Source organism: Carcharodon carcharias, chromosome 18 (genome assembly GCF_017639515.1).
Source record: "Carcharodon carcharias isolate sCarCar2 chromosome 18, sCarCar2.pri, whole genome shotgun sequence".
In the NCBI taxonomy this organism is placed as follows: Eukaryota; Metazoa; Chordata; class Chondrichthyes; order Lamniformes; family Lamnidae; genus Carcharodon; species Carcharodon carcharias.
This window is the reverse complement of record NC_054484.1, coordinates 98,995,366-99,023,278: the sequence shown is the minus strand read 5'-3', so window position 1 is coordinate 99,023,278 and position 27,913 is coordinate 98,995,366. Positions and strand designations below refer to the sequence as shown.

Here is a 27,913-nt window from a genome sequence, read left to right as displayed (position 1 = left end):
TTCCTTATAGTAAAAAAGCACAACAGATGGAATGAAGATTAATTGCAAACAGTCAAGTAAAACCGTTTTTCTTTAATGTGTGTCATACATAATTTATGAATACCACCAAGCATGGACATGATCTGTTTTCTGAAGGCAAAAAAAAACCAGATTACAAAGGATTACAATAATCAAGAATGGCCTGGCCAATCTGAGCTATCAAGTCCCTTGCATTGTAGAGGGTCTATGAAAGTCACAATTGTTACTGTGTGCAAACTATCCACTACTTGTGTCAACATAACAACAATAGCCATGCTTCAAAATAATTCAGTGGATCTGAATCACTGTGGAAAGTTCTAAGGATGTAAAAGGCACTGTTAGTCTTTTATTCTTCAATCCAAAAGAATTGAGTGAACCGAAAACACAATACTGGGTTGCAGGAAAAAGTGAGGGAATGGGAGTGGAGTCAAGATCTGATGTGGATCAAGCAGGAGTACAATCAGCTGAACAGCTTCCTTGTGTGCTCAAATTACTAAGACTTCATGATTGGAAGCACAGTTCCAACATAAGCTTCATTCTAATCAACAAACCATCCAGGCAAAGGCTAGATCAGGCCCAACATTTAAATCTCAAATTATGTGAAACATGGAAGTCAGTCAATAGAAGTCAATGAGAATCTAAGGAAAGTGTGAAAAAAGCAGCCTGTTTAATGCTTACCTACCGGCTAGAAGGTTGAAAATTCAAATTCCATTTTGGTCACCAAAGTACACTCATTACTGAACAGACTAGGGTTCAACTAGATCACTAAATATATCACCAGACTGTAACACCCATTACTAATCAGAATGGGTTCAACCAGATCATCGAATGTATCACCAGATCGTAACACCCACTGATCAGAGTGGGTTTAATCAATTAACTGAATTTATCAGCAGACTGTAGAGAATGAGAGAAGGAAGGAAGAAAAGCAGAAGCCAAAAGGAGGAACATGTTGATCTGAAAATCAAGGAGCTGCTCTTTTTACAGCTATTTTGAGCTCACTCTGCTCCTCAGTTATAGCCTCCCCTCCTTTGAAGGGAGCAATGGGGACAAAGATGTGAAGGGATAACAAGGAGTACAGAATCAGAGTACATTGTTAGTTTTGGAGCATCAGAATCCTATGCAAAGCAGCTTCGACAGCAAGACTGCGGTAGTAAACATTGCTAAGTTTCGTTGACTCGTTTGGAACCATTGTTCATCCTGCAGACCCAAATTCCATTAAACATGTATTCGTATATTTATATCATTTACACCTTCCAACATCGAGAAACCACCACATTTCCTCATAATTCACTTCTGCAGACGAGGAGATTGGATTAACCATTTAAGATTAGTAAGGACAAAGTGGAATGCTTTTAGGTACAGAAATTTCACTCTTTGAAATGGAAAAAATGAATATGTGGGCAATTAGACCATTATTATTTCCTCCACTGCCATTTTGTTTTTAGTCTGTGTTTTCTTCTGCTGTGGAAAAAAGCCCAAATTATTAGTCAAAATGATTTCTCATACACAACGAAAAATTATTTTAAACAAACCCACACGGCAATACAGTTGTTATAAAGAACATTACCAAAACAGGATGTGTCCTTAAAGATGAAGATTAGCTGCTGAGTAACAAAAGTGAAATACAAAACAAAAACAACAGAGAGACAGAATTTATCACTACAATTAAGAAAAACATACACACAGCTCACAAAGATTGTTCAGGTCCATCAAAAAATTCCAGCAAAAATTAAACAAACACCTCAACTGCACAAATTACCCTCTGGAAAACCGTACTTAATTGCTCCCAGCCAAGTTTTTTCTGGAATCATTGCACTTTGGGCTTGTTAAAAACTGTTCAGGGTTTGGAAGGTTGCTTTTGAAAAATATCAAATTCCTTTCTGTTCTTCATCGAAGCCACCACATTGTATTACCATTGCAGACTGATCCTCCACGTGTAGACTAGCCCATTCGACAGAATCCCTCATCATGCTCATCAAGAGCACGTCACGACACCACAGGAGTCATATCCCAGAGCTGTGGGGAAGTACAATCAGCATTCCAGTTAACAAATTCACAAGTTTGTAAGCCTTCTTGCATGTTAAGCACAATTAGATAACTTATCAACTCCCTGGAGTATTATAGCTCTATTTAGGTTCAGCACCAGTAACTGTAGCCAATAGTTCTTTTTAGGAACTTAACACTAATGTATGTAAATTAAATATTTAGGACCTCCAGAAGATTAATGATTTACAGATAACAAATACTATTACTGGAATTAGCTGCAATGTTTCCCAGGGACTTGAAGATAGCTTCTCACGTCTGTCACAGGTCTCACGTTTTCCTAATTTCTAGTTGTTATCCTAAGGCCATTCTACACAGCTTGCGCTCAAGTTGTCCTGAGACACCATTAAGCAATGCAGCACCTAACAGATAAAGTAGAATCCAACAATGACTGCAGCTGCACTGAATTTGGAGAAATCCCCCCAGGAATTTAACCAACTGTTCAGCTTCAATCAAAAATGAAAAAAAAAATTTCCTACTAAAACAAAATTTGTTATGAAATGAAGAAAAACTTAAAATGTGTAGCATAAATGAAATGCACATCAGAAATGGAACCTAGGTTGAAATATAGGCTGTGGAGCAGGGGTGTTAATGTACTTCTACTGGAACTGTTCCCATATAGCATGGAGCCATTCAGTGAGTACGATTCGTTTGATACAAGTTAAACAGTCTCCAGTTTTAGTACTCTAAACATGTCATTCTAAGACTCCACATTATCACAGGAGTAGTCAAGATTCAGTTGGAGCAAGCCAGGGCATTTATTGTTCATGCTCTAAGTTCAAGGTTTTTATACTGAATTTGATTGCATATCCCTCAAGCCGGACATGAGGCAAGGTTGTGAATTTTATTCCTGAGCTTGCTGTTCCCTCTTCCTCTCCTGAACACACTGTCAGTCTTTGGGATCAGTTCCATGGACAGCACTTAAGAGACCCCAGCCATATAGCCATTCTTAACACGAGCCCAAACTAACAGCCTATTTGATCACTGGGCCAGGGTGGTAACAAGAGGAGAGCAACGTTGTTCTCACCCAACATCTGCACATGTAATTTGCAGAAGAGGTCACTGGACGATAACCAGGATTGAAAGCTTATTCTCACTTATTATTGAGATTATTTTCCCTTTCCTAAGCAAGGACTGCTGGGCCTTTCCCATTCTCAAACTAAGATCAGCTAAATTCCACACAGATTGGGAATCAAATCTAGGACCTTTGCTCCTTTCACAATCCTGAAAGGCATTTCCTGACCCACATCAACTATCTGATCTGTTCTTGAAATTTCAGGTTAAAGTCAGGAGAAGAGTTTGAGAGAGGCCACAACAAGTCAGGAGCCAACCCAATCCATCTTCCTTTCAACCTAGACCAAGTTGCAAGGAGCCGAGATTGCGAGTTTGGAAAAGGGAACATGGGACTTGGGAGGTAGTGAAGAGTGGAGGGTAAGATCTGGGGTGGTTTGAGCTGACCTGGCACATATTACATTAGCAGCTCGTTACGTACCCAGGAAATGCTCTGGGACTTCAGCTTTTCTTCACAATTATTAATGTCTTGGTTGAAGGAATTGAGGGTTATATATCCAAGTTTGCAGATGACACTGAATCAGGAGATACCGTAGATCATGTAGATGGGAGTAGGACGAGTCAAAACTGTGGCTGGTTAGTGTGGGGGCGGGCAGGGTGGGAGAGGTCAAAAGTTTCAGACCCAAAGAAATTAAACCATTAAGTGTTTTAAACGGAAGCTGGAATCTGTAAGAAGCAAAGCAAATTGGTATGTTATTTCCTAAACTTACAATGAACTGATCTTGTTTTTGTAACAAAAATGTACCCAAATCTGTAAAACGATGGAATTTCCTGAAAACTTTCAATGGCTTGTCCTTCTCCCAATGTAAAAAGTCCAAGGTTATGTGAGCTACGCCACTTTTCACACTATACCACAATTTCCTGGGACTCTGCTGCAACTGCGGAAACTTAAATCATTATTCTGAGGGCACTGCAAAATTACGTCAAAAACTATGGTGTAACAGGGCTCAAAATCATATTTCTGGTGTTTTATACTGACTTGTTTCAATGGTTTTTCAAAAATTTCTTCTCAGAGTCCTAAATTTATTTCCTGCATCTTTAAATGCCTCTTTACAGCATAAGGATGGCTTGCACTAAAAACTGAAAAACTTCCAAGATGCATGTACAGCTTCAGCATTGATTTTTCATACAAAGTGACTTGAAGGAATATGGCACCAGTTCAGCACTTTCCTCACAGTTCTAAATGTTTATGCTGATTTCCACTTGCTTTATATACAGTGAATGCTCATAAGACTCTCAGGAAATTTCGATATAACTTAATTATATCCAAGCCAGATGGTGAAGTACAAAACAAGACAAGGATCTAGTAGGTTTATTCGCAAGATGCAGCATTACAGATCTCTGCATCCTAACTACCCACCCAGTGACCCAGCTAACTCTCTCTACAAGTGCTCTCTGTCCTTAATCAAGCTTTAAATCACCGAAAGAAGCTAGGTGCTTGACATGCTAAAGAGTAGACATGGATGCTGGCTTAGCATATAAGGTGTGATGGGATTGTTGGATTTCAAAGGGATCTTAGTCTGTTTACAATAGCCAGATAAGTAAGGATAAGGAGTGTGTGTATATATTTTCCAAAGGTTACTGACAATATTGGCAACATGAAAGTTTATACATTATGAGGAAGATACAGTTTCAAAGACATATTGAACAATAGAATTTACATATTAAGAGAGAAACATATATAAAGGAGAATGAAAGGCTATGTGGAAGAAGGTCCACATGTAAAATGTAAGATCTAACAGGTGTGTGTGAAATAGCCTTAATGAAGCCTCCAGTCATGTGTGCATGAGCCTGCTATGTAACAAAACTGAAGTTGGGGAAAAGCCATTTGGAATTCCACTGTCAAGTGGGTATTGTGTTAACTTGATGAGTGTTTTAAATCTAAAATCTATTTTGGACTGTTGCCTGAAAGGGGGTGGAACTGGGGGTCAGGTTAATTAGGAATTTTAGGAGTTATTATAGTAGTAAGCAATTTTATGTACTTGAATTTTTTTTTGGATAAATATTTTTACTTAATTTTTAAAATCTCTAAATGTCTTGATGAGCTTATTACTTCTGAATTTGGTGCACACATCTTGTAATAAATACAAATTGCAAAACCCATTGTGATAGCACAACCAAGTTTCCCTTGTGGATTTGGTCTGCCTGGCACACATCATTTGCCATGTCATAACACTTACAAAATAATCAACCAACCATTAACATAACTTGCTGAAGGGGAGCTCAGCAAAAATTAGTGTCACTTGCTGGCTATGATTCTTCAATAACCATTGGCTATTGCAAACCTTATACATAGTTATTCTACACTGGTGGGGTAATTTTCCAGTACGTATTGGCTGCAGGCAAAATTCCCCCTTCATGCACTCCAAAAATGATCCCCTATTGCATCTCTTATAATCAGACTGTTGATGTGCACAGTTCCACTTGGAGTAGAAATTGCATGTGGAACAGACACTGGGCGGGGGCAGGGTGGTGGAGACAATAATCACCTTTACCTTGATAACCCGGTCATTGCCTGATGTCAACAGCCAGCCTCTGGTTAGGTCAAAGTGCATGTGGACCACGTGGTGCTTGCTATCATGGAAAGTAGCTGTGGGTGCTCGACTGTACACAATGAAGGAAAAAATATTTACAAAAACATAATCAGCGTATAACATCTGATGCTAACAGGCAAATAGGCGTCTTCAATATTAATAAATATAAAAATAAAGACCTGGGTTTTTCATTAATGATGGCACAACTGTCAGCGCTCATAGTCATCACTCCTCTGAAACTGACAGCATCTTCCCAGTCCAAACGCATGTGCAGTTAAACCCAAAAATCCATCAGCTGTTGTCAATGATTCTATGCTTTTTCAGGGGTGCACTGCTGAGGTCTCCCCAGAACGCAATCAATTAGAAATCACTGAACTGATGAGAACTTCCACTCCTTTGCTCCTATTTTCACTGTAAAATCCCAAAGTTACACCTTGTTGGAGCAGGTGTCACTGGGTTTTTAAACAGCATGCTAACTTCAAAATCATTGCCAAAAAAAAAAATCTCTCTGGCCCTGATAATGCAATCACCCATTATGAAACAAAAAAATCCACATATTTTAAAAACCTATACTTTCTCCAACCCTGGCAATTTCCTATGGTACAGCCCCCACCTTCACTCTCTCAAGTCAAACGGAACTCCAGTTTAATATCATCTGAAAGACGGCACCTCCAAAAACCCAGCACTATACTGAAGTGTCAGCCTGGATTTGTGTCTCCTGCAATGGAACACAAATCAACAATCTTCTGGCTCGGGGTCAAGGATGTTACTACTAAGCCAAGTTGCACAAAATATACACCTTTCAATTTCAACTGATCTCTTGTTTGAAAAAGAAGCAAATCACACAGCTTGTGATCATAAAAAGCCTAAACTAGAAATGGTGACTTGGCCAGAATTCAAATCTTCAAGTACCTTACCAATTTTGAGACGTGTTATCAAGATGCCCTCAACCAAATAGAGTTTAATCAAAATGAAGTTACCGTTGAATTATACCAGCATTTTAAAGTTTAACATAAACCTCACACTACCACCTTTCCCAACTGTAATTCTTCACTATACTTACTCCTCATCTGTTATTGACTCATAGCAGCTATCACAGACCCTCACTTCAAACTCAAATCCCATGAGCGGAATGGAGGATCGCTTTGAGCTGCACTTTCCACAAAGAGCTTTCCCACATTTCCTGCAGTGGTGCTAAAGGAAACAAAAGATAAAGACATGTGATACTGCAAGAGCCTGTCACAGATTCATCTAAAGAGAAACACAAAAATTGGACTGGAATTAAAAAATTATAATCCTGGCTGAACTGTTTTCAAGGCTAAAAGGATTAAATTATGAGGACAGGCTACATAGTCTAGGCTTGTACACACCTGAGCATAGACGATCCAGGGGTTTAATTAACTCCAGGATTTAATTGAGGTGTTTAGCAATTAAAGGATTTGATAGGGTTGATGAATTAATTCCCCTGGTGGAAAACCAGGACAACAGGCATAGCCTTAAAATTCTGTGATTCTAAAATTAGAGCTAAGTTGTCCACGGGTGATCTATGTATTCACATCTTCACACAAAATATAGTGGGCAATCTGAAATTCTCTCCTTTAAAAAGCTATTGAGGCTGGGAGTGAGCCGAAAACTTCAAAAACTTAGATTGACAGATTTCAAGGGTACTAAGGGCATAAGGAACCAAGGTGGGTTGAGGCACAGGACAGACCCCCATTGCTGAATGACCTACTCCTGTTTCTATGTTCCAGTTTATGTTTGGAAATATCTGAATAACGGTGACTTTTTTTCCCAGCGGCTCTTTAAGCAAATCACATTTTCCCATTAAATCCGACACCAAAGCAGTAGTTAGGTTCTGTAGGACCTTCCTCACCAGCAAATAAATTAAAACATTATCACAGGATCGTTACAGCATAAGAGGAAGCCATTTGGCCCATTGATATATGTTTACATTGCTAAATTCCCATATTGGTAATAAACTTTTAAAATATAAAATTTAAAAATATACAAGAAATTCTTTATGCTAACTCTTTCTACTTACCACCCTCTAACCGCCTCCCCTGTAGGCTGTTTTTCCCTCTTGCTGACTCTCTCTCTGTCTCACTGCTCCCCTTCCTACTCTACTGCTTGCCAATTCCTCGCCAGAGTCCTCCCACTCGTCCCTTCCCTGCCCACTTGCTTTCCCGAACCCTCACAATGAGCAAGGGCTCAGGAAAGGGCTGGTGAGAAGGAGGAAGTGAGCCAGAGGAGCTGCAAGTGCATAGGCTTGTTAACGGATATGGGCTGCTGAATATTCAGGCTCAGAAGCACTGTGTGAATCTTTCAGTGCCCTTTTAACCAATTCATGTGTTAGACATGGACTCACTAAGCCTCAGCAGCAATTCTCTCCCTTACTCTCTGCAAAGGTGAAGTCAATGCTTCTGAGGGCACTAAAAACCCACTGGTAAAAACAGCTGATGTGTCTGTAAAAAGTGATACAGCCAACATTATATTACTGGAGTCTCTAATTAATGATTGAGTGACTGAATACCGAAAATATTCAGTTGATCAGAGTCAACATGGATTTCTAAAGGAAAGGTCATGACTGATAAATCTGATTGAGTTTTTTTTTAAAGTAGTGACAAAAATAATGGAAAGGGGAATGTCTATGTATGTTATTTATTTGGATTTCCAGAAGGTAATTGATAAAGTCCCTCATAACAGGCTGAAAGCCACACAGTCAAGTTTTCCAATGACATATAGACAGGTGGCATTCACAGCAGTATAGATGCTGAACTCAACGCTTCTCCACTTACAGCTCCTCTCACTCACTTCCTCCTTCTTGCCACCCCTTTCCTTGCTCATAGCGAGGTTTCAGGAGAGGAATTGGCGAGTTGGAGAGTAGGAAGGGGAGCAGCGAGAGAGACAGAGTCAGCAAGAGGGAAAGTCAGCCTATAGGACAGGCGGTGAGCGGGTGGTAAGTAGAAAGAGTTACCATAAAGAATTTATTCTATATTTTTAAATTTTATGTTTTAAAAGTTATTTACCAATATGGGAATTTAGCAATGTAAAAATATTTCAACAGGCCATATGGCCTCCTTCTGTGCTGTAACAATTCTATGATAATGTTTTAATTTTTTTTCTGATGAGGAAGGTCTTATAGAACCTAACTACAGCTTTTACATTGGATTTAATGGGAAAATGTGATTTGCTTAAAGTTGTTTCACTTAAAGTCGCAATTTTCAGGAACATAAGTACAATTTTAAATGAGGGCTTCCTATACCTGCAAGGATTTATTCTATTTAATTCAAGAAGGAAGAATGGTTCAAAGCTGTATGTGACTGAGAGCATGCATCTAGTGTACCTTGTCTTCCTTTGCCCCATATTTGCTATTCTCCAAAGCAATGTGGTTCAAGCGGGGGGGAACACGTGCCTTATTAGAATCTAAAGCAAATTATCTATATTATTGACAAATATGTTAACTTGCAATACTATGACAGACAGTGATCACATAGTGCTTCAATTTACTGTCAGGTTGCCCCATGGAATAAAGAGCCAGCAGAGCAGAAGAGCTGAATGGAGACAAAACACTTAGGAAAAGGAAAGAAAGCCGACTGGAACATCAGTCTGAGCTATTTTGCTCAATAAGGTCTCAAGGGGGAATAATAAAAAAAACTTAGTCGATGTTTCCCTTAGGTTTGTAAATAGTAGTGAGAACATTATTGGTTAATTCAAGGCAGTAACTCCCTTATGAATATTAAATCTCACTAAACCCATTACCTGGATATATTTTCACATTTTATAACTTACATTGTTACCGAAAAAAAGTAACTCAGTATGACCAGTTTTATGTGATGATTTTGAAGTTCAGAGCTCTGATCTTTAACTGGTACAATGAAAATTGGAGAACGTCCACTGAAGACCTGATTACAACAAAATAACTTTTCAAATACATCTTCATTCTCACATGCAAATGTTGAGTACCTGTCTCAAGCCAATTTTCTTACTGTCCCACATTTGTTTGAAGTTCCAGAAGAAAGGCTGGTCACATTTCTGGCAGGAATCACTATCTAACCAATCAGGAGTCTAGCATCAAAATGGAAAGAAAAGTGAGTTACTTTATTAATGTCAACTCAGTCCTTTGGGATCAGGGTATAAACCAAATTCAGATAAGCCGGATTCCCTTTCCTGGATTTGAAATCCCCAAGTTAAAAAAAGGGTTGTTTTCAGCCACTTTTGCCACTGGACACAATGGTAGTTCATTATGTCTGTCTGAACAGAGCATGGGACACTGATACCACAATTCACACTCCAATAAGGTTGGGATTCAGACACTGTTTATAGCTAAAAGAGTTTAGCATTACCCTTCACCCACATGTATATAATCTAGGAGTTTTTAATATGGTCCCTTGACATAAACTACATTCAGACAGAAATGTATTGTTCCAGAATGGAGCTTGAAAGATCCATTCACGCAATAATCTCTCTGCAAGATATTTGCTCAAAACTGATTGAATATTGCTTTGATCAGTGATCCCATACAATCCTGAAGCTAGCCGTCTGTTTTGTGCATTCAAATAAAGTAGATTTAAAAATACTTGCATTTATAAAATGCTTTGCATGGCCATAGAATGTCCCAAAGTGCTTTGCAGCCATTAGGGTATTTTTGCAGTTTAGTCAGGCTTGTAACATAGGAAATACAGCAGCCAATTTATGCACAGTGAGCTCACACAAACAGAAATATGATAATAACCAGGTAATCTGTATGTGATGCTGATTGAGAGATAAATATTGGCCAGGACACTGTGCAGAACACCCCTGCTCTCAAAATAGTGTCATTAGACCGTTTATATTCACCTGAGAGGACAGACAGGACCTTGGTTTAATGACTCATCTGAAAGATGGTTTAAGATTAGGTGGAGAGAGAGATGGAGGAAAATACACATGTGAACATACTACTTCATACATTGAAAATATTGAGATAAGTTAGATTACCTACCTTGCTCTCTCGCATTCACTGAGTCAAGATCAACCTCCACATACAATCTAGCAAGTTATCAAAATATAGAGAAGAAAATACCTGGGCCAAGTAAGAAACATAATGTTGACGCGTCCTTTCCCAGACCCACAAGTTAGATGTATGTTTCTCTATATGCATTGTGTCTACCTTAAACTGGAGGCATAATGCGGTTCTTTGAAAGAAAGACAGCAGGAAGGAGATAAAGGCTTTAAACTCACACAAAAATATTACACTCACTCATCAAGAATGCCTCATTTATTCAAATTCAAGACATAGTTATTCAAAAGCTAAGTAGGAAATAGAGATGGAAATCTCTCCGATTTAACAATGAGGTCAGCTTTGAGCACTACAGCAACAAAGCACGTCATTTTGAACTGTTAATTCAAGACAATGGTGCATTATGAAAGTGCGCACGTTATTCTACAGAGCTACTTCATATTGACAGTACTGAGACACAATTTGCAAGCTGCTTCCAACATAGTCATAATGCAAATAGAATTACCATTAACTTCTTGTGATAACCCTTGACCAACTTTCCCTTCCTCCTTCCAAAAAAACAAACTCTGTTCAGCCATGGTCTGATATGCCCAAGCTATGCTCAGTGTCTCAAGAGTTTTCATCACAAGCAAGCCAGGATAATGTGGGAACTCTTTCACTCTGCCTATCTACTTAATCTCTATGTCATTTTGCAATTTTCTGTTCACTTCACAATGCTTCCTACATAATAAAATTTTTAAAAGTGATATATTACCATGTATTCCCAAACAGGTTATTTACATGTGGAAAGAAAAATTGTGGGCAGCACTTGTCACTGTCAGCCAATTTGAGAATTTCCTTTTTTATTCCAACTCTCCGTCCATCTCCCAACTAGTTTTCTGATAACATAAAAACATCGAAACATCTAGAGGATTCTATGGTTATGCAATCTGCAATCAACTGTACAGTGGATGTTTTCAATGATAGTAATAAGCTGCAGTGAGAGTCAATGTCCCCTCTAATTTTTTGCGTGGCCCTTTCATTTCAACATACAGTACCTGCAATTTTTTTGCACGGTATCTTAAAGGGGACAATTTGTGAGCAGTCTGCACAGTACCTTCCTGGTTGCTGCAGGGCTGTGCACTTTTGCAGCTCAGGGGGAACACAATGTAAGCTCTATTGAACAATCTGGTTTCTGTTTATTTAGGTGTTGGGTCCATTATAAATTTGTCAGATAAATCTTGGGAGACAATGCAATGAGTTTAACTCTTGCATTCATGCATCTTTGACAAATAGATCAATGCAGTATTGAAGGACTCAAGTTTTTTAAAATCACGAACAAGCCAAGAAAAGCTGTAATCTGCATAATATTAAGATTAGAGTCCCCTGATGGAATCGGCTGGATTTTCCATTTGTTCAGACCTAATGCACCAGAGGAACCTGCTCCTCAGCTAAGCCTAAACAGTTGGGATATATACCCCAGGTCATTTTATAAGTTTAGGAGCCAAATATTTTGAACACTACAAAAGAGGAACACAAACTAAATATCTGACTAACTTCCGTTTGGCATTAGAGATTGTAATTTCACATTCCCTTCCAACCCCCCAACCCAAACCAACAGTTAACTCATGGGCTGGGTTATGTGTAGATCAGCAGTTGTTATTTGAAAATATTAGAAGCCAAGATCCTGAAAGTCTCACATAAGATGGAGGGGGCAAACTCAAAATGAAGGATGATATTTGGGATACACAGCTTTCTTGTATCAAAACAATTAAAATGCAAGGATTTTTAAAAAAAGCACAAAGTGCAGGTGCACATATGCTAATTTACATCAAATTTGACTGGTTAGGCTGCTCTTAAAAATCAACTATATTTATTACCACCATTTAACAAGCAAAAACCTAATATCACAAGGCTCATTTTTTCAGCATGTATCCTCACAACATGAGTCCATTTGCTATTTATATTTAGCAAAGGACTAGTTCAACTAGAAAGATTGTTACACTGATGAAATTGTTTATTCCAGTAACCGAATATGCATGCTCAGTGTTTCATGTACGGATTTTTAACTGGTATCTCTCCCCTCAACACCCACAGGATACACTTCATTTCTGACTATTTTTGCTTTCTTTTAGAATCAGTAAATTATCAATAGTTTTAATGGCTTGTTACTCTTTAGTGATTCTGTGGGCTTGTTTGCTTGATGGCAGAAGAACAAGATCTACTTGCAGCCACAGGCAAAATTGTGCTCTGAGCTTCCAAAGGTCAATTCAAGTTTACCACAGCTCTGACTCGGAATATGACCGACGGAGGCAGAGGGAGGTAAATAATATAATTGAACAACCGCTGCTCCACGTAAACACCTCGACCCATTACTTGACTGCAGATTGGGAGGAGTGAACCCTGTAACGCCAAACTGATCGATATCATTGTTCAACAAGTAGGCACTTTGTAAACTGGTGCACTAAGGCAGTCAATCTGAATGACGTGGAATTATAAACCGGTTGGGTGGGAGTGCTGAATTTTCCCCTTCTGCGCACACATGATTTTACGTTTCATTTTTTTTAAATCCAAAAGAGGTCACATACTCAAAATTCCCTACCACTATTGAGCTCGCTATTAGAAGCCGCAAGCTTGGATGACTCAAATTCCAGTGTTCTGTGCTCCTTCATCTGGTGGAAGGTGAAAGAGTGCCTGTACTCTACAGATTCCAACAGATGCGCAAGAACAGGCCCTGACTCAACTATTCTACGGCAGGTACACTGGAACAATGACACATCATCACCAAGTTCTTCCAATGAAGTAGCCTAGTTTTTCAGGTTAATAATTAATATCCTGACCTAAAGTTTAATAGGAGTCTTAGAGTGTATGTGTGGTAGAAATAGATTCTATAAATACCATAGCAAGGTTGATTTAATTAAATAACATCTTCGATCCTTTTTCTCGGAGTCAGCTGATGCTTGACAAACAAATCTAACTACCGAGAAATCTGCTTAGGTAGAGTCATTATTTTGATTTAGACACTTAACTAAGGCAGGAGAATACAGATGCAGGTTAACAAGAGCCAAAGCTTCAGGGCAGTCAAGTGTTTGTAAGATTTTAGTAAGTTGAAACTGGACTAGTAATTCAACGAATGGGAGTTCAAATCCCACTGTGGCAGTTTGAAAGTTTGAATGCAATTCAAAAAGAAATCTCAAAATAAAAAGTTTGTTTCAGCAAAATTGGCCAAGAAACTATTAAATTGTCATGACTCAACTGGTTCACGAAAGAGAATGTCCTTGTGGGGTCAAAGAGGATCTATTCGGTTGAAGTTAAGTAAGAATAGACAGCTACTTTGCTACTCCATGTAATTTTAAGCCACTAAATAGTGGGAAGCAGTGCAGAAGCTGAGAAGTACATGAAATATGGTGTGATAATGGGAGACCAACTACTCCAATATTGAACAGGCAATGACTGTCAAAGGAGGAGGGAAGCAGGAGAATTTTCTTGATCGGTATGTTTCCAGCCCAACAAGGACGGGAGCATTTCCAGATCAAGTCTGGGGAATGCTATGGGTCAAGTGGAGATAATACCATAAAGTTTAGATTAGTTATGGAAAGGGACCGAGTTCAGCAAATTGAAGAGGGATCTGGCCCAGGTAAATTCGAGTCAAAGATTGGCAAGCAGAAATTTAATGGAGCAAAGGTTGACCTTTAAAGAATAAAGGTATTAGTCTAGGTACATTTCCACAAGGGAGAATCGGAGGGCAACAAAAGTCAGAGCTCCTTGGATGGCAAGGAGTTATGGTCAGATGAAGCTAAAAAGGGGATGTATGATAGATGTCAACTGGATAATACAAGGGTGAATCAGGTTGAATATAAAAGGCACATAAGTGAAAAAATGAAATGGGATATTAAGTGACAGGACAAGAATAGATTGCTAACTAACAAAGCAGGAGATCCAAAGATCTTCTATGAGGATATTAACAGTAAAAGATTTGTCAAACGAGTGGTGGGATTGATCAGGAACCAAAGCAAAGATCTGGTGATGGAAAACATGGATGAGATATTAAATTAGTACTTTGAATCAGTATTTACACCAAGAAAAAAGAATTTGCCAAAGCTCTGATAAGCAGCTGGTTGTTGGGAGACTGATGAGTTAAAAATAGATCAAGAAGAGGTACTAGAAAGGCTGGCTGTAAAGTGGATAAGTCATTTGGTTCAGGTATCCTATATTGCTGAGGGAAGTAAGAGTAGAATTTATGGCAGTGCTGGCTGCAATTCTCCTCAGCTGCGGGGGTAGTGCCAAAAAACTGGAGGATTGCAAATGTTACATCCTTAATCCAAGAAAAAAGGACAGTTAAGCAACCCAAGAGCTGAGTTGCTCTTGCAGAGAGCTGGCACAGACACGACAGGAGAAACTGCCTCCTTTTGTGCTGTAACCATTCTCTGATTCCATAATCCTGACAAATAGAGGCCAGTCAATTTAACGTCAGTGTCAGGCAAGCTCTCAAACAAAATTCTGGGACAAATTTAACAATCACATGACATGTATGGACTAATATAAAAGAGAGCCAGCACACATTTATTAATGAAAAATCATGCTTGACTAACATGATTGAGTTTTTTTTGATTAGGTAACATAAAGGGTGGATGAGGGCAATGCAATTGACACTCTGCATTATTACTTTCAAAAGGTGTTAGATAAGGATGACATACATGCTTGTTACTAAAATTGAAGTCAACGGCAAATGGGACAGTAGCAGCCTGATACAAAATTGGCTATGCGATAGAAAGCAGTTGTGGTAAATGGCAGTTTGTTGTCTGGGAGACAGGTATGTAGTGGTGTTTCCCCAAAGTTCAGTACTCAGACCTATATTTTTTGATATACATTTGTTACTTAGACTTGGTGGTACAGGGTGCAATTTTGAAATATATAATTGACAAAAAACTTGTAAATATGGTAAATAATGAGGAGGGTTGTAATCAGCTTCATGGGGATAGTTTGGTGAAATGGGCAGATACATGGCAGATGAAATTCAATGCAGAAAAGTGAATCAATACATTGTGCTAGGAAGAATGAGCAAAGTACAATTAAAGAGGGTGCAAGAAGAGAAAGAGCTGAGTATATGTGCACAAACCTTTGAAAGTGGCAGGACAGATCAACAAAGCAGTTAAAAAAAAACATGAGAGATCCTGGGCTTTATAATGAGGGGTATAGAGCACAAGAGCAAGGAAGTTGTGCTAAGCCTTTATAAAACACTGGTTCAGTCCCATACAGAGGATTGTGTCTAATTCTGGGTGTGAAAGCTTTGGAGAGAATACAGAGGAGACTTAATATCGTGTTTCAAGGGATAATAGATTACAATTATTTGAAAAGCTGGGGTTGTTTGCCATAGAACGGAGAAGGCTTAGAGGAAATTTGGATAGGCTATTTAAAATCATGAAGGATTTATATCGAGTAAATAAAGAGAAACTGTTTCCAATGGCAGAAGGGTTGATAACCAGGGAGCACAGATTTAAGGTGATTGGCAAAGGACCAGAGGCCCCATGAAGGTGACCTTTTTAGGCAATGAATGGTTATGATTTGAAATACTCTGCCTGATAGTGTGGTGGATACAGACTCAACAGTAAATTTCAAAGGGGAATTGGATAGATACTTGAAAGAGAAAAAAAATTACAGCAATATGAGGAAAAGAGCAGGGAACGAGACAAACTGAACTGTTCTTCCAGTGAACTGGCTCATGGACTGAGTGGTCTCCTGTGTTAGAAATCTATGAATGTCATTTAGGAAAAGAAGCCTGCTGTTCTTACTTGGTCTCACCCATATGCAACTTCGGTCCAAAACCAACACAGTTGACTCTTAACTGCCCTCTGAAGTGATCTAGCAAGTCACTCAGTTTCATAAAAGGCAGGAACTCCAGGATGGGAAATAAATGCCTGCCAGCAATGCACACATCCAGATATTTTTTTTTTTAAATGCCTTGCATTTATATAGCTCCTTCCACAACCAGTGGACATCTCAGAGTGCGTTACAGCTAATGAATTAACTTTTTTAATGATGTTGATTGAGGAATAAATATTGGCCAGGACACCAGGGACAACTCCCATGCTCTTCTTCAAAATAGTGCCATGGGATATTTTACACCCAACCGAACAGCCAGCTGGGGCTTTGGTTTAACTCTCACCTGAAAGACGGTGTCTCCAACTGTGCAACACTCCCTCAGAACTGCACTGGAGTCAGGCTTGATTTAAAGCAACCCTGGTCTTTAGTGGGTAGGCAAGGTTCCACTATACTATTAATTCACCCTGTAAACAATTTAATAACATCACCAATGTGCTATAATTTAGAAAACAGAACCCAATTTCCTGAGGTTTTATCTCTTCTCCAACTTTTCCGAAGGCACCAACTCACCTCAGGATCTGGTCCAACTGGCACAGAAGTGTCCACCCACCTTCCAGTAACTCACCCATTTACGTACTTAATTTGTCAACCGTGGCTCAGTTGGTAGTACATTCACCTTTGAATTACAAGGTTCTGGATTCAAGTCCCACTCCAGGGCTTGAGCACTCTAGTGCAGTACTGAGGGAAAAGTTGCACTGTCAGAGAAGCAGTCTTTCAGATGAGAGTTTAAACCGAGGCCACTCTAGCTGTTCAGGTGGATGTAAAAGACCCCGTGACACTATTTGAAAGCAGAGCAGGGGAATTATCCCTGTGTCCTGGCCGAAATGCTTTCCTCAATCAACATCATAAAAAACAGATTATCTGGTCATTGCCACATTGCTGTACATGGGAGTTATCTGTGCATTTCCTAAATCAGAAGAGTGACTACACTTTAAAAAGTACTTCCTTGGCTGTACAATAAAGCACTTTGAGATGTCCGATGACTGACCATAGATCAGACTTCCCAGTCTGTGAGTCTCAGTGCTCCTGCAGTACAAAGCTACAAATTGACATTTTGTACACGTTTTCCTGAAAAGCCATGAAACACTACTTGGCTCCCAACAATAGTTAGGGAAGGCAACTTATGTTAATTAATACATTAAGTGCAGAATTGAACTTGTAACAAATGGAGTGGCTTCAAAATCAAGAACATTTTCTACCTTGCACTGATTCTAGTGCAGTTCACGATGGAGGGAGGTGGAACTTTCACTGTCAAAAGCACGTGAATTATTAATGAGCTGGGTTCCATTTGCATGGTGTTCAAATTTTCAAGGACTGAATGAAATTGCATGCTGACCTCTTGCCTCTTTACATCCATGTTCCACACAACAATCCCACCATCTGCACCACAAGAGATCAGTTGCCGAGTATGATGTGCATAACAAAGGGACTGAACTTTATCGCTGTATGACAGAAACAGAACAAAGAATTAGCTAAAGCAGCACAATTGCATTCATGCACTGGTTGGAAAAGCAAGCGTACGTGCAAATCAATACAAATGCTGAACACTCACTTGTGGCCTTGTAATTCAATAGCAGTTCCCTTTCTGCCTCCTATATCCCACATAATAATGGAATGGTCAGAACTGCCTGAGAATAGTGTCCGTTGAACCGGGTCCCAACAAAGTGCCGTGATGCTGCCTGAAAGACAGGTTAAGAGAGGGTTTTTAGGTAATCCAGGTAACTACTCTTTGAAAATACAACTTCAAGCCAGTCGAAAAACAAATATGACATTTGGCATCGAGTGAGTCAATTCAATTTTTGCTCTGTGCTAGAAGTTTATTCACAGAATGTACTTCCTACCTTACATTACTCCTGGGTAAACTTATCTAGCATCATTTGTTTTTTATCTTAGGTTAGCATTTTGTGCTCATCATGAAATATGCCAGTACTAAAGAATGGAACATTTTTCATTTACAATTACAGCAAACACTCCCTGGGCAGATATTGGATGCAAATCAAAGCTTGCTTTACTTTGTTCCATAATCAGACCTTAATCCCGACCTTAAAGGAGCATCCTTACATCGGTGAGAAACTTTCCTCTTCAGGTCAGCTGCATTTCTAAACCCTCTGGGTGAAATGAATGATTTCTGGAATTTTGGACTGTAGACCCATGCCCAATAGGGCTGAGGAGACTTCCATCTTCCCAGCCCTGGGCTGGATTTAAACTTAGTCCCAGGGCTGAAATGATGATGCTATATGCATTAAGATTTTTCTTCTCATCACAAATACAATAGCGAAACTAAAGTCTGGATTCTGATGATTTACCTCATTCTAAACAGCAGAGAGTACATAACCTGTTTCTACACAATAAGCATTTCATCTGTTAGTAAATTTTCTTTTCAACCTCTACAAACAAAAATATATTCAAAACAGGAGAGCAGCCTGGAATAGCTATAAAGAACATTCTAACTGTCTATTGAAATAAACACACACAAAACATGCACTGCTTCAATTAGCATATTATTACCCACTTTGTGGATTATTTTGGATCCCCTCACATACTAATTCACGAAGTATACATTCTTCTTCGATTCGCTCCAGTTGCTTACTCAGAAATCACTTGGCTAGTACGGATTGCAGGGAAAATGAATTCAGTTGAGTACTGTGTGTCACTGCCCTGCACTGACCCATCATCCTAGAAGCAGCAAGTCTCCATGAAAAGGAACTAACTACATGGAAGAGGTTTGTACAGTTAGCTAGATGAAGGAGTACTGAACACACTCTTGGCTTGCCTTCCTCTTTGATCTTCGTTATTACTTAAGTCCTCATAAATGTTGCAAAATGATTCTCCATCTCCACCTAGCACATTTGCAATAGCAAGTTCCATCCAGCTGTCAGTGCAAGCAAGTAAATTTATATAGAAAATATGGGATTGCTTACATTGCAGTAATCTAATCAGGTATTTCAGAGTCACAACCTCTTTCCTCTCCCGCTGACCACAGTGAAGCTCCAGAGGTTTGTAACTATGATAAGAATTAAGAGGTTGGACTTGCTGTCTGAAACCATTCATTGGTAAGTTATCTATACCACATTTGGTTTCATTGCCGGGTGTTTTGTTCAACTTGCTCCCATTTCAATAGCAACTGTCATGTTTCCCATCAGCAACACAATGTTTTACCGACGACTGGAATGTGACTAAACCTTTATCTAGAAATAAACTAAAACAACACCCATATGTTAAACACACTTGCATGTTAGGAATGAGGAAAACATCATAGAAGCAATGAGCAGGAGTTGGGAATTGTGCAATGACACATGATTTGACTGAGACAGAGACAAACGGGAATTCTAACAAGAAAAGCTCTGGTTCGCTTACCGCTGTGTCCTTTAAATGTCGTAACTACAGAGCAATTGTCTTGTTCAAGCTTCAAAATCGTCACCTGCCCAGAATAATCCCCAATAAAAGCATGCCGCGTTTCAATGTCAAATCTGAGAAGAGTGGTCATGGAAAAGTATGAGTGTAAAGCAGTCTTATGTGTTACAATTTAATTAAAATGCCACAAGTTACTCTCTACACAGGGCAGCACATTAACTATTATGTTTAGGATACTGCAGACACGAAGCCCAAGCAGAAGTTCTGTGGCTACCTAGCCTTCGGCCACTCTCCGAACAATGCCAAGTGAAGCTTTTGTCTTGCCCCGTGCTCAGCACCCATTCCATCTCCAAGATAAATAGGGCCATTGTCACTCGGTTCTGATGAGCTGAAAAAAGGAACAAATCACATTGGTTCTCGAAAGCTCATGAATTTCACATTAGCATAAAGCAAAATGTATAGAAATGACAAGTGGTAGTGGCACCATCTCATAAATCAGAACCATCAGACAAAGTCTGCTTCTCAGTAGCTTTTCAGCCTGCCAACTCACGAAATTGCTCCACTCATGGGAACAATTTAAATTGTATGAACCAGTTCAATATCACTGCCCCAGTCTCAAATGGCAAAGAAAAATGGGTAAGCACAAAATATACTAATTATCACTTCTACTGTTAGTTTCAACACGAACCTCTCTTCCAGGTTTCATTAAGCCCTCTGAGATTACAAAGCTGTGCATAATAGCTCATAGGCATGTAGTTATTCTTCTTCTTGCTGGACGAGGAAGCACAAACACGTAGACTAAAATTTACACCTAAAAAATGTGCTTTGTTGCTGGCACGGAACACTAAGAATGAAAAAAGCTGTGGGTTCATGCAAATGTGGACTTAGCTCCTGAATATTTTTCAGGCTGGACACAGTGTTCCTGAGCGCCTCATTCTCTTCAGATGAGGAGAAATGACTTCACACAAAGTATTTTGAACCTTTGGAATTTACTACTCCAGAGGTTTGAGAATGCCCCATCACTGAATACATTTAAGGTTGGGATAGGCAGATTTTTGGTCTCTCAGGGAATTAAGGGATATGGAGAGTGGTCGGGAAAACGGAGTTGAAGCCCAAGATCAGCCATGACCATATTGAGTGATGGAGCAGGTTCGATGTGCCTCATGGTCTACTCCTGCTCCTATTTCTCGTGTTCTTGTATTCCATAGCAGAGGATTTGCTCAATAGTCATTTTAATCACTTGTCCAGAAATAAAAAAAGTTGCCCTCCCACCACGCCCCTACTATTAGACTGTAGGATCACAAGTGACTTTTCCCAATCTGAACTGGGAATTGTGTAGATGGAAGTAAAGATGGAGACTAGGCAAAAAGAGGAAAAGGAAAATATACAAAGAAACACAGGGTCACATTCATGCTACCACAAGATTTATGGTATTGGCTCTGCTGTTACTACGATGCATATAGGTGCTGCACATTCACCAGCTGCTCACATTGTCAAAATGAAGAGTCCAAGGGTTATATGCTTGCTATACGAACATTGGAAGAAGCAATGCGCAGTCTCCCAAGAGTAATTTTTAATCATTGAAACTGCCAATAATATAGCTGGCATAATCTAGTCTCAATGTTTAAAATGCAGGTGTAATGGCTCATCAGTTCTGCTTTTAACATCAGGCCACGGCTTTAATAGTCAGTTAAAAACGCTAGTTACCCAGATAAGCTCAAAGAGCTGGGCCTTCATGCTTTAGAGAAACACACGGTTAGGGTGATTTGATCAAGGTTTATAAAACAATGAAGGGATTTGATTGTGTTTGTGCAGATAGTTTGTTTCAATTAAATGGGTTAGAGAGGACCAGGGCCACAATCTCAAGTTACGAAAAGGCCAAAACCAGCTTAGATGTTAGGAGGTAGCTTCTTTGCAAGAGCATAGTGGATTTGTGGTCTCTTGACTCATTGAATTCCTTCGAGCAAGAGTTGGACCTGTTTGTGGCTTGGGTGGAGATCACCCTGTTCAAAAGGTAGGTATGGTATAATGTTATTCGTGGCCAGAGTGGTCTTCTCAACTAGTTTTGATCACTTAAGAGGCATTTTGCCAATATTTCTCCACCACCTCCCTGCCTGCCCTACAATTAGCCTAAGTTTTAAAATTGGGCTTACATCTCTTTTAGATTATGTGGCATCAGGTGGGGCGGGAGGTCTTTGTATTATGATGCGAGGGACATTGCCGCCATATAGGACAGGCTGAATGGACCAGTAAATCTTTCACTGTCCACCATTGTTCATGCACAAGCATGAAGACTGGAAACAGTCCCATCATTGAACAGCCAACTTGGAACAACGCACAGGGGGGCTGCCCCATGACCTCTGCAGCATAGCATTAACCTGTTTTCAACCTCATTATAATGAGGCAACACCTTATGTATCTGGTTAGCTCACAACACAAAACCTTACAACCAGGGTTTTCCCCAAGTTAACGACTATGAACTATGCTGTAAAATCCAAGGATGGGTAAATTAGCAGTTTCCTAGCTCTTGGCAGTGGACAAAAATGCCTAGTCCTCAGTTTTTATGCTCTCATGCTTTTCCCTCCTTCCCAATTAGAAAATCAAGAAGTTGCTTACCCAGGTAGCTCTTTACAGAAATCATTTTGTTGTAGTCCTCCGATAAAATAAACTCCTGACAAAAGATATAATATTTAAGTTGCAACCTTTCCTCAGATCATTTCCATGTATAGATTTAAGTTAAACCAGCACTGTTTTCGGACGTTTAAAATTTTAAGAAACTTTGGCGTCAGAATTTCTTTTAAAAACAGTCCCCGCGCATATAGCTGGCAGGTTTGTGTGAACACAGTTTGCCATATTTATACATTTACCAGTGTAACAAACAAATGATCATGTGAAGCAGTTAGGCATAAAAGATTCTCAGGATAATTCCGTTCAGTACAGAGGGTGATTCAGAAACCGGCACTGACTATAGATAAATCTGTTAATTTTGCTGAGATTAATGCCCTGGAACAGTCAGGTGTGTGTTGGAGAGCGAGTTAAACAGGTCGGGTGTGCTTGCTCATTAAAATGAACTTGGAATATGTCAACTCACTCCTTTATTATTTTCAAGTTACAGGATAAGGACAAAGCCTCTTTCAAGAGAGGTAAAACATAGCCAGCATGCATCTAACTCTGTAGCCAGCAACAAGGGCTCAAAGACCTGGGGAGTTTGGACTTAAAAACAGGTAATCAGGAATTAATCAAACGGCCAGCCCATTTAATACAGTTTACATAACATTACATAGAATATCGCAACCCAGATAAAGGCATTCGTCTCAACCACTCCATGTTAGTGCTTGTGCTCTAAGTGAGCCTCTTCTCATCCTTCCTCAGCTAATTCTATCAACATAACCCTTCATTTCTTTCTCTCTCATTTGCTTATCTAGCTTCCCCTTAAATGCATCTATATTACTCATCTCAACTACTCCCTGTGATAGCAAGTTTCACATTCTCACCATTCTCTGGGTTAACAATGGTTCTTCTGAATTCCTTATTTGATTTCTCAGTTAAAATCTTATTGATGACCTCTAATTTTCCTCTTTTCACCCAGCCCATTCACCCTTTCATGATAGGCATAACCTCAATTTTTGTGAAGCTTTTTTGCACTCTCTCTAATCTATATCATCTGACGAATACAGTGAGCAGGACTGCACACAGTACTCCAAGTGTGGTCTAACCAAGGTTCAATATGCATTTAGCATAACTTGCCTTATTTTTAAATCTAGTCCCCAGAACTAGATCTTGGTGGTTGGATCCTAGTGCTTGGTTTCTTGTGTTATGATCTTATTGATCTGCATCACAATTTTTAGAAATTGTGTATTTGTACTCACAGGTCCCTTTGCTCTTCTATTCTATTACAATTCTTATTTTCTAAGTATGATGTGACCTTATATTTCTTACCAAAATGACATAGCTCACACTTATGCTGAAATTAATATGCCAATTATATGCCCATTCTGCAAATTTGTTCATGACTTCTTGCAATTTGTTTCAGTCTTCCTTAGTGTTGATCATACCTCTCAATTTTGTGTTGTCTGCAAATTTAGAAATTGTATTAATTCCAAAGAGTCTTCCCAGCAGATCCTTGTAGTGCCCACCTTCTAAATAGCTATCCTTTAGCCCTAGAAACATAGGAAATAGGAGTAGATCATTCGGCCCTTCGAGCCTGCTTCACCATTCAATATGATCATGGTTGGTCCTATCTTAACGCCATACTCCCACTCTCTCCCCATACCCCTTGATGCCTTTAGAGTCTAGAAATCTATTTCCTTCTTAAATATATTCAGTGACTTGGCCTCCGCAGCCCTCTGTTGTAGAGAATTCCACAGGTTCACCACCCTCTGAGTGAAGAAGTTTCTCCTCATCCCAGTCCTAAATGGCCTATCCCTTATCCTGAGACTGTGACCCTTTGTTCTCGAAACCCCTCTCCCACTCCAGCCAGAGGAAACATCATCCCTGCATCCAGTCTGTCCAGCCCCATCGGAATTTTATATATTTCAATGAAATCCCCTCTCATTCTTAACTCCAGTGAATACAGGCCTACTTGACCCAGTCTCTCCTCATATGACAATTCTGCTATCCCAGGAATCAGTCTGGTGAACCTTCGCTGCATTCCATCTACGGCAAATATCTGCTTTCTTAGGCAAGGAGACCAAAACTGCACACAACACTCCAGGCATGGTCTCACCAAGGCCCTGCACAGCTGCAATAAGACATCCTTGCGCCTGTACTTGAGTCCTCTTGCAATGAAGGCCAGCATACCACTTGCCTTCTTAAATGATTGCTGAACCTGCATGTTTGCTTTCAGTGATTGGTGTACAAGGACAGCCAGGTCCCTTTGCACGGCAACATTTCCCAATCTATCACCATTTAACCAATACTCTGCCATTGTTTTTCCCAGCAAAGTGGATAACTTCACACTTATCCACATTATATTGCATCTGCCATGTATTTGCCCACTCACTCATACTGTCCAAAGTGCCTTGAAGTCTCTTAACACCCTCCTCACTGCTCACATTTGCACCAAGTTTCGTGCCATCAGCAAACTTGGAAATATTACATTGGTTCCCTTATCCAAATCATTGTGAATAGCTGGGGCCCAAGCAGTGATCCCTACAGTACCCTACTGGTCACCACCTGCCATTCTGAAAAAGATCCAGTTATTCCTACTCTGTTTCCTGTCTGCTAACTAATTCTAAATCCATGCCAATAAATTACCCCCAATCCCATGTGCTTTAATTTTGCACACTAAACTCTTATGTGGGGCTTTATCAAAAGCTTTCCGAAAATCCAAATACACCACATCCACTAGTTCTCCCTTATCTATTCTGCTAGTTATATCCTCAAAGAACTCCAGTACGTTTGTCAAACATGATTTTCCTTTCGTAAATCATGATGACATTGTCTAACCACGTTGATATTTTCTAAGTGTCCTGTTATCATATCCTTTATATTAGACTCTAGCATTTCTCCTACTACTGATGTTAGGCCAACCAGTCCTTAATCCCCTGTTTTATCCCTCCCTCCTTTTTTAAATAGTGGGGCTACATTTGCCACCCTCTAATCTGCCAGGACTATTCCAGGATCCACAGAATTTTAGCAGATGACAACCAACATATCTACTATTTCATCACCACCTCTTTTAGTGCCCTGGGATGTAGGTTATCAGGCCCTGGGGATTTATCGGCTTTCAGTCCCATTAATTTCCCCAGTACTATTTTTTTTAGCAATACTAATTTCCTTCAATTCCTCCTTCTAATTAGACCCTTTGCTCCCTGGCATTTCTGGCAAGTTATTTGTGCCTTCCTCCATGAAGACAGAGCTAAAGTAGTTGTTTAATTGCTCTACCATTTCCTTGTTCTCTATTATAACTTCTCCCGTTTCAGATTGTAAGAAACGTACATTAATCTTCACTAATCTTTCCCTTTTTACATACTTATTGAAGCTTTTATAGTCCACTTTTATGTTCCTTGCAAATTTACTCTCATACTCTTTTTTATTTTTCCCCTCTTAATAAATCTCTTGGTCCTTCTTTGCTGAATTCTAAACTGCTCCCAATCCTCAGGCTTGCTACTTTTTCAAGCAATTTTATACGACTCCTCTTTGGATCTAATACTATCCTTAACTTTTTTTGTTAGCCATGGTTGAGCCATTCTTCCTGTTGTGTTTTTGCACCAGAAAGAAATGTATAACTGTTGCATACATTTGTTCCTTAAATATTAGCCATTTTCTATCCGCCGTCATGCCTTTTAATGAAGTCCCTCAATCTATCTTAGCCAACTCATGCCTCATACCTTCGTACTTTCCTTGGTTAAGATTTAGGACCCTAGTTTCAGATCAGACTACTTCACTTTCCATCCTAATGAAGAATTCTATCATGTTATGGTCACTGTTCCCGAAAGGACCACACACAAGATTATTAATTAAACCCCCTCAATGCACATAACCAAATCTAGGATAGCCTGTTCCCTAGTTGGTTCCTCGACGTACTGGTCTAAAAAAACATCTTGTATGCAGTCCAGGGATTCATTGCTAATTATTGCTAATTTGATTTCCCCAATCTATTTGTAGATTAAAGTCACCCATGATCATTGCAGCACCCTCATTACATGCATCTCTAATTTCCTGTTTAATGCTGTCTCCTACCTTATCACTACTGTTTGAAGGCCTACAGACAACTCCCACTAATATTTTCCACCCCTTGTTGCTTCTTAGCTCCATCGAGACTGATTCTACATCTACATTTTCTGAGCCAATATCCTTTCTCACTATTGCACTGAATTTTATCTTTAATTAACAACGCCACTCCACCTCTTTTTCCTTTTTATTTGTCCTTCCTAAATATAGAGTACCTTTGGATATTCAGTTCCCAGCCTTGGTCACCCTGCAGCCATGTCTCCATAATCGCAATCATATCATGCCCATTAACATCTATTTAAGCAGTTAATTCGTCTACCTTATTGTGAGTGCTCCATGCATTCAGATACAGTGCCTTTAGGCTTGTCTTTTTAACATTTACGCAATCTTTTTGTACTAAGGCCCTATTTGCTGCTAGTCCTCGTTTCCTCTGCCTTCCACTTTTGCTTTCGGCTTTTCTGTCTTTCATTCCTGTCTTTGTTTCCCTTTCGTGTCTCCCTGCTCAGGTTCCCATCGCCCTGTCACTCGAGTTTAAATTCTCCCCCACAGTACTAGTGAATACCCCGAGAGGATATTGGTCCCAGTGCTGCTGGGCTGCAACTGTCCAGCTTGTACAGGTCCCATCTTCCCCGGAATTGGTCCCAATTCATCAAGAACCGACTTTGTCTTGCAGCCAGCCAGCTTTCCATTCTGCTCCTGGTCCCCTGACTCTGCATGCTCTGACCTTATTCATTTGCCTAATATATGGTATCTTATTAAAGGCCTTTTGAAACTCTTGACATCACATCTAGGACATTACCTTTGTCTATCTTCTCTATTACCTCTTCAAAGAATTCAATGTGGTTGATCAAGCAAGACATTCCCTTTTGAAATAAAAACAAAAAACTGCGGATGCTGGAAATCCAAAACAAAAACAGAATTACCTGGAAAAACTCAGCAGGTCTGGCAGCATTGGCGGAGAAGAAAAGAGTTGAAGGGTCACGAGGACTCGAAACGTCAACTCTTTTCTTCTCCGCCAATGCTGCCAGACCTGCTGAGTTTTTCCAGGTAATTCTGTTTTTGTTTTGGATTTCCTTTTGAAATCCATGTTAACAATTCATTTTTTTTTTTGGTTTGTAGATATTTTTCTATTTTCTTTCAATCGGGATTCCATTTTGTATTCTTCTGCTGATGTTAAGCTGACTGATCTAGTTACCTTGACATGTTCCATCTCCCTTCTAACACTCCACCTTTTTACAATACACTATTAAATGTGCAATAGTGCCTCTGCCATCCTTTTCCTAGATTCTTTCAGAAGTACCTTTATAACTGATGCCTATGGTAGCGGCAATTGGTTACCACCACTTACACGTTATAG

At 39.6% G+C, this 27,913-nt stretch overlaps 1 protein-coding gene across 2 annotated transcripts in view; it reads right to left on the bottom strand.

Moving 5' to 3' along the window:
- Positions 1-52: 52 nt before the first annotated feature.
- wdfy2 (WD repeat and FYVE domain containing 2) overlaps positions 53-27,913 on the bottom strand; it is a 41,765-nt gene continuing 13,904 nt past the window's right edge. The window contains exons 4-12 of one of the 2 annotated variants that reach the window (XM_041211423.1): positions 22,498-22,552; positions 20,119-20,269; positions 19,885-19,997; positions 18,080-18,206; positions 17,864-17,969; positions 9,633-9,734; positions 6,733-6,863; positions 5,631-5,739; positions 53-2,037 (exon numbers count right to left, since the gene is read on the bottom strand). In XM_041211423.1, coding sequence (XP_041067357.1) covers positions 2,008-2,037; positions 5,631-5,739; positions 6,733-6,863; positions 9,633-9,734; positions 17,864-17,969; positions 18,080-18,206; positions 19,885-19,997; positions 20,119-20,269; positions 22,498-22,552 — 924 coding nt within the window. In that variant the 3' untranslated portion in view covers positions 53-2,007. The remainder of the gene's footprint in view (positions 2,038-5,630; positions 5,740-6,732; positions 6,864-9,632; positions 9,735-17,863; positions 17,970-18,079; positions 18,207-19,884; positions 19,998-20,118; positions 20,270-22,497; positions 22,553-27,913) is intronic. The other variant, XM_041211424.1, reaches the window with a different exon arrangement.